This window comes from Coffea eugenioides, chromosome 11 (assembly GCF_003713205.1).
Source record: "Coffea eugenioides isolate CCC68of chromosome 11, Ceug_1.0, whole genome shotgun sequence".
Classification (NCBI taxonomy): Eukaryota; Viridiplantae; Streptophyta; class Magnoliopsida; order Gentianales; family Rubiaceae; genus Coffea; species Coffea eugenioides.
This window is the reverse complement of record NC_040045.1, coordinates 36606274-36614204: the sequence shown is the minus strand read 5'-3', so window position 1 is coordinate 36614204 and position 7931 is coordinate 36606274. Positions and strand designations below refer to the sequence as shown.

The following is a 7931-nucleotide window of genomic DNA, read 5'->3' as shown; positions in this document are numbered from 1 at the left end:
TTCAGGTTTTCATTGGATTCAACTTCAGAACCAATTACATAAAGCATAACTTTCCATTTGCAAGGAAAAGACGAAGTTTGATAAGCAAAAACTTTACAGGTTAACAGAAAATAAGTGGGAGACCCCAAAATTACAAAAAAAAAAAACCCCTGAATTCTAGCTTAGAGAACTGAGTAGAACGTCTTGTTCCTCTTCAATATTTGCTTGTATAGCAGGGACAAATCTTTGCTCCACGGGAGTAGCTAAGGCTATTTCTTGCTCATCTGCAGGGCGAGCTGGAGAAAGCTCATGTGGTGATGGAAGCCTATTTATTAATCTATCTAAAGCTTCCTTCATCCACCATTGCTTGCATGCATCTCGTGCTTCTACCACAGTCATCTGCATAAAGAGTTAGCATCTAAGAATTTTCAAAGTTCAAGAGAAAATTCAGCAGAAATGAACTTCTTCTGGTCATATCTGTCACATAAGCATGTTCTAGCTAGCATACATAAGAGAAGATCAGGAGTTGAGTGTTAAGAGTTAACATTTAGCTTTAAAGTCAAATCTAAAAATATTTTTGCAACGTTTACAGACCTAACTCTAGTTGCACCATGGATTACCGCAGTTGAGATGCACATATCATAAGCAAAACAAAATCAGGCTGTAGCAGTTGCTTTACTTTTGAAATTCGTCTAGTCTTTACAAAATTTTCCCACAGTTAACAATTGTGAAATATGCCGTACACGGCTATGCTTAGGATTTAATTCTTTCAAAAAATTTAAGAAATCAATCTGTTAAATTATGTAAAATGAAAATTTAATGATCGTTAGATATATGGATGTGCAACATACCCATGCTCTTTTCCTGACATTTTTTTCAGGCCATGGATCAAGTTCTTCTGTTACAAGCAAAGGGAACATGTAACCTTCATGGTAGATTTCTTGGCTTTTGCTCTTGAATCTCCATATACCTAGTTCATCCTGCAATTTACACCATCCGATCAGATCAAACATCTTATTCAAGAAAACCTGTACTGACAATTTTTATCTTAGAACTTTTTGTTAGTACAAAATTCTTAACATTTTTTTGCTAGTTCAAAGATAACTAAACATGGACAAGCTGTATGAAATCCTCATCCAAAATCTTGCTCACCTCAACATTGCCAAGAACTCCAGCTTCTTCAAGTGTTTCACGACGAGCAGCTTCTTTAATAGATTCACCAAATTCCCAACCCCCCTGGTTTTCAAAATTGTTAAGCATCATTCATTTATCAATGCATCAATTAGTACTCGATCAAGAAATGTTGTTCTGCAACTAATTACCTTCGGGAACATAACCTCTTGACTTTTTGGTGAACTGACAACAAGGACTTCCACTTCGTTATTGGTCCTCTCACTTCCTTCCGACTTAAATCTATACGGGATACACCTGAATAATACAGAAGCCAATGAGCCAAGTTTAAAACATGAAAATTAAAAACCTATTGATGATCCAAAACAAAACCAAGTAGTTGGATTCTAGGACATGATCCCAGAACCAAATTAAGTTAACAAAAGAGAAACAATTGTCTAGATAATTTTTAGTATGTATTGTTCCATTTTGTTTAGTTTGGTATTCCAAAAGTTAAAAAATTCTCAAGGATCAGAAAGATGTTGCAAAACCATACCCTACAACAAGACGACAACCTTGATCATTGTATCTCTGTAAGTGCCTTCCCTTTCCAGGAATCGGAAAAACCATCTGCCTCTATGGCTACCACGAAACCTTGGATGGAATTTGAAGATGGGGCCGAACGACTTTGTCCTGATCACATGGATTATATAGCCACGGAACTCCCAAAAAAACAAAAAATGTGAGCAGCTGTATTTTGTAGTTCTGTATATATGCTATTGTAGTTTGCAGTGAAATGAGCTGAACATAAAAGCATGATGAGGGTGTTTGGTGTTCAAATTTTGTGTCATTTTTTTATTTTTCAATTTTATCCCATAAAAAGTAAAGATTTATTAAAAATAAATGCTTAATTTAATAACTTCTAATAACTTCCTTACCTATAACTTCTATTTATTTTTTGAGTAATTTTTTTTATACACTTTAAGTGCACAACTTTTTTTACACCAGCAGGTTTCAATTATGCCACCTAACATGAATTTAAATTTGAAATTCAAATCATACACATGTGGTATACATATTTTGCTATTAGTGTAAAAAAATAACTACACTGGCAGTACATAAATAATTAATTCTTTTTTTATTTGTTTATAAAATAAACTCATAACTCGCTTTTTTTTTTTTGTTAAATGGGTTTGTTTGGATTGTAAATTATTTGAGATATTTTTTACTGTAGCACTTTTTGTGATGTGATGTATGTGAGATAAAAAGGTAATTGGAAAAGATAAAAAGCTGTATTGGAAATTGTAATGGTGATGTAAGCAAATATATTTGAGAAAATAACCCACTATCCAAACAAATTAACTTCTATTGATTTTAAAAAAAATAACTTAATTTTTTTCTTCTTAATTTGCACACCCTATTTTCCCACTAGTATTTATAATACTTGCCCCACATGCTTTGTCGATTAAGATAACTTCAAACAGCTCCGCTAAAATTTCTAGAAATGTTACTTACTTTGCACCCTTGAGGTTTGAAAGTCTCGCATACCTCCACTGCAGTGTGATGGGACCGGTAGTCCCCATCAAAAGTAGCAAATCGACAACATGACCGTCGCAATCAAAATAATTGGTTTATGCAAAGAAAAAACAAAAAATGAAGATAAAAAGAATTATTTTTGCAGAAAGAAAAAAGAAAAAGGAAAAAACTGAATTGAAAATCACCAATTTACTATCACAAGATTGTACCATATTTGGCGCCATCAACAGTAGAAGTTAGAATTTGCACCAGCAATGCCTCAAAAATTTTGTGAACACTGCAGAGTCCGGTCATTTTTGTATGGTGAAGGGCGATTTCAATTATTTTGATACTTTTTTCCCCTTTGTGTTGTACAATTGCCTTCTTGTCGTTTGCCATTTGCCTCATCGCCTTCATGCTCTTGGAAGAAATAGCATCTAACACAACTAAAATACAGCTTATATGGCTTCATTTCTCTTTCGAAAGTTCTTTCTATCACTTTGCATTTTGCATCCAAAATATCAATTGTTCATGCTGAATGACGTTGTTTTGATTCATAAGATGGCCTCGAATGCTTGAACTTGCCATATTCAGCTACGTTACTTTACCTTAGTTTGCTCTTACTTTGCTTCGTTTGCTACAACTTTTTGGCCTTCTATTGCTACCTTTCTTAGTGTCATGTTGCAAAAGAAGCCATTGCGATAATGATCTTCTAATTGGTCCAATGTTGCACATTTACATTTTATTGCACTTACACCCTCTCAAATATTTTCCTTTAGCTTCCAGTCGTTTTTTTCAATATAATTGATGTTGAAAATTTATGAATTGGACAACATAAGTGCAATTATGCAAAATAAGCCTTCATCTCTCGTCTCAATTACATTTTTTTTTATTAATGTTACTATTTTTAAAGAATTAATCTTCTATACAATGATAGCTTATACACTATCACTATTGAATTGATGACAAGCAATCTAAATTTGAATTTGAATTTCAAAATTTTGCATATGAGTCGTGCATGTAACTGTGATAGTGTATATGCTATCAATGTGTATAAGATTAACTCTCTTTTAAAAGGGATTGGCAATGCTATGAAAACGTGCTTTCAAGAGAGATAAGTGAGATTGTTGAAATCTCAAAATACTCTATGTATATTTAGAAATCGCAGGAGAAGCTTCTAAAATTATCCGTTGTTGATTTTCCCTGTTTAACTTTTTTTTTGTCGCAAAAATAGGATTCCTATAATTTAATTTAACCTATTCTAGAAGGAGGGGGACTCAATGTGAATAGAGACTCTATCGAATAAGACCAATTAAGACCGTCACATACAGTGACAAATTGATGTGAGATAAAGATTAAATCCTTAATCTCACACATGACGAAAATAGTCTTGGGTGATGACCACCGGACTAAAGGCCCAGTGGCTCCCTGTTTAACTCAGTATGTTCAAAGAAATAACACATATGGGCTTGACTGACAAGGGTCCATCGTTCCAGACAAACCTATTAAAATATATATATTTGATTTTCATGTTCCATAAATGTAAAACGCGTACAGTATTAATTAATGGCCTCGGGCCACATCTACTACAAGGACGTTCCACAGCTATACATCTAAATTCTATGTCGTTTGTTATTCAAGAATTATACTACCAAATGTTTTTAACTGTTTATTTATTTTTTTTACATGTAAATGGGAGTTTTTGAATTCAAGATCTTTTACTTCCCATTTACAATCTTTTCTATTTTATTGTCCAATCCAACCCCCAAATGTATAATGACGTTCTCAGAGCAGATTGTAGTAGGACAAAATGGTTGAGGCTATAAGAATCAATTAAAACTATTCTTTGGTACATTTAGATTTTAACTTCTTTTTGTTAATAATAAAATTAAATTCCAGACACAAAGCAAATGAGAATATCAAAAAAATTAATTATTCAAAATCATAATGTATAATCAGTAGAAATTATCAAATGAAAACAAGCCCTATATATGAAAAAGGGAAAAAATATTAGCTATACATTTAAAGTCTGATATTAAAAGAAGGGAAATGTTTATTTACATTCCATTTTTGTTATTTGCACTCTCACTATCATTCTAATTATATAATTTTTATTTATTAGATTATATAGTAAAATAAATTATGAAAATGCAAATAATAAAAAATGAAATGCAAATAACATTTTTCAAAAAAAAAAAAAGGTACCTATCAAAACAATTGTTGATACTTGAATACTTGATAACCTATTGTACACTTTGGACTTGTCAAAAGTTGACCATGTAGTCTTCATCCAGAACCAGACTGTACTGGATGCGGGGCCCTCTATCCTAAATTACTGATTTAATTGTGGGCCTCAACAGCTCACAATCAACGACGATTTCTTATTTAATTTGAGGTGTTGGACTTTTCCAAGATGGATAGTTAGTCTAATAAGTACACACGAGACTTGAATTTTATCTGATCATTTTTACCAAGCATTCAAATAGATCAAAATCTTATCCTTTTGTATAGATCAGTATACAAGTTGCTGTTGTCTTGCATGGAATTTTGCCAGCAGCTAGCATAAACAAGAAACAACCACTTGCATGTTCTTGGAAGTTCTTGCCTATGCAGAAACACGCACACACGCACTAGGGTGGCTGGCTTCCATTTCCCCTTTATTCCAAAATGAACTAGTGCCCTCTTGACTTTTTAATACTTTGCCTAAGATGCTCTTGGCAAATTGTTAAGGCCCTCTTCGAAATTGCAGTGCGTTTGATAAAAAAGTATTTTGGAAAGATAAAATCACTTTTAACGTGTTTGATCACGAGGTCGATCTCTCTTACTTACATTTAAAAGAGAAAAAACATGTTTGGTGAGTATCATTTCTAAAATTTTGGAGTAGAGTTTTTGGCCATTGAAGCGCTTTTGGCATTAATTCAAAATTACTGCTCTTAGAGCAACTTATGTGTTTCAAAAAATAAAAATAAAATTAACTTTAGCAAATTTATTATAAATTTTGAACTAAATGAGGAGATAAATATGCTTTATAATTTCAAAATTATATATTATCAAATAAATAAAGTATTTTGACAAAAACAATAATACTAATTAAAGTGCTTCCCATAAGCCATCGCATCTCCAAAGGGGCTCTAAGCAAATTGGGACAATGCATTTTGCCAAAAGGAAGATTAACGAGAAATTTGGGCTTAATTTCTATGCCCTCCACCCCGGATTATCTTGTTTCAAGTAACTAAGTTTTTAAAAAACTTGGCCATTTCAACTTATCGAAATTGATTTTTGTTAAAAAAAAAAAATTGGAGATTCTATACCTATCACTCGGGATTGTAGAGGATCTATGATACGTAAGCATAATTACTCCATGTCGGAATTTTTGCTCCACCGCCTATCATAAATGACCCAGACTTGTAATTGCTCTTGTCGGCAATTGGCACCAGCAAGGACTAGAGAGCCTATCAAACTTGATAGCGGCTGCCGAGGACCGACAAAGGTAAGATTCATGGTTTACCAAAATACTACTAATAGAAAGCCAAGACCTGGCCACAAACAATAGAACGTTATAGGTCAACCAATGTAAGATGTGTTTTCTAGGTTCCCTTCTCATAATCAATGTGGGATATCCCAGAATGCTGTAAAGGATTTAGCTCATAAACCGGATCAGAAAGTGAACTTTAACAAATTAAAATTTAATTTTTAACGTAAAATATTAAAGATTTAATAAGCATGAAAATTTAAATTTATACAGCATGGATTTTTTTTTTAACAGACGGCAACAGTTAGTCTAACTTAAACCTACTCTTACTCTAACCTACACTAGAGGAGGAGAGGTCCAACGGGATCTGGAGAAACTGACGAGAATGGATTTAGAAGAAGCCATTCGTGACATATTGATGGAAAGTAGAAGTGACAAATCAACCCACTTAATTAAATTTACCCATACCCGCCCATGAATAGATGGGTATGGGTATCTTAAATTTTTGTATATGAGTATAAATGGGTTACCCAATTAAATGGGTATTATTGGGTAACCCATCAAACCCAATTAATCCATTTAGAATTCTCTTCCCCTAAATCTCTACTTTTTCCCCACCCATTTTTTTTTTCAAATTTTTCATTTTGTCATGATGTTAACTACTTTTGTTTCATTATTATTATTATTTGTTGGTTTTATTTTATTATTTTATTTTCTCTTAGTTTGTTAACTTGCTCATTTTTCGGCATTACCAATTTATGATAAATTTGAGCCTCTTTTCTTACTTTCTAAAATGAAATTTTAAATTTATATATGAAAAAAATGTCAAAATGTTTGGATTAAATTTTTATATTAACTTTTATAGTACTTAGTTCAAATTTTTATATTCTTATTATTCAATTATTAAATAATATGTAATTTTGTGAAATAGAGTATAAATGAAAAAAAATTGGTAATTAGGCTTATTGAACATTATAAGTAAATATTTAAAACTAATGATGGGTACAAAGAGCAGTATAAATTGATAACTTAGTTTGCAAAAATGAATTTAAATGAATTTACAAAAAATTAAAATAAATGGGTTATAAATGGGTAATTGGGTTACCCAATTCATTTTTTGACTTACCCATTTATACCCATCTAATTAAATAGGTATAAATGGGTTGACTCACTTATACCCATTACCCATTTTACCCAACCCAAACCCGCCCAAGTCACCCATTTTGACACCTCTAATGGAAAGTAAGGTTTGAATTCTTGACCTTCCACTCTACCAAGATTTAAAGTTTTTTATGGTGGCCAACAGTCTAAAGTGACCAATGGGTGCACTATGATTTTTAGATTTACAATTTTTTAAGGGAGAAAAACTTTTTTTTTTTTGAAACTTGGGGGCGGTGGACCCTCCCCGTCCTGCATAATTCCGTCTATGATTTTGGCTTCAAGTTCAAGAAACAACCTTTTATTTTGCTGAAATGTTGAACTCTCTGCACTCGAGTGGGATCAATGAGGAGCAGGAGTAGGAGTGGGGTAGTGATGAACAAATTAAATTTCACCTTAATCGAAAACAGTTTTGCATTTTAGCTCTGAACTCTGTAGTCTGATAGATATTAGAGAGACTCTGAAATTAAGAATTGGTTGATTGATCATGTCAATTTCGAAGAAGGTTCTGAAAAGGAATAATCTAAATCTCCATCCTGTCCATTCTGCCTGCTATGTTTTCATCAATTGAATTCAAAACGAATACAGGGAGTCCAAATACAGCAATTGCAATGAATGGAGCAGAGACATGCAGGCACAATTTTAGTAAATTTCGAACCAATTCATCATCATTTCTAATTAGGTACATCGTTGACCA

The 7931-nt window shown here is 32.6% G+C and overlaps 1 protein-coding gene across 1 annotated transcript; it reads right to left on the bottom strand.

Moving 5' to 3' along the window:
• LOC113753815 (nudix hydrolase 17, mitochondrial-like) lies at positions 1–1851 on the bottom strand. The gene is made up of 5 exons (XM_027298064.1): positions 1646–1851; positions 1302–1407; positions 1132–1215; positions 831–959; positions 1–378 (listed from the first exon to the last, which is right to left on the bottom strand). Exons 1-5 carry the CDS (start codon positions 1717–1719, stop codon positions 157–159), a joined length of 615 nt encoding a protein of 204 aa, XP_027153865.1. The 5' UTR covers positions 1720–1851; the 3' UTR covers positions 1–156.
• Between the last annotated feature and the right edge of the window lie 6080 nt (positions 1852–7931).

Coding starts and splice junctions, on each gene's coding strand:
- LOC113753815 (XM_027298064.1), bottom strand. CDS start 1,719: ATGGTTTTTCCGATTCCTGGAAAGGGAAGGCACTTACAGAGATACAAT. Junction 1,408..1,645: donor GGTTGTCGTCTTGTTGTAGG/GTATGGTTTTGC, acceptor TGTATTATTCAG/GTGTATCCCGTATAGATTTA. Junction 1,216..1,301: donor AAGAGGTTATGTTCCCGAAG/GTAATTAGTTGC, acceptor TTTGAAAACCAG/GGGGGTTGGGAATTTGGTGA.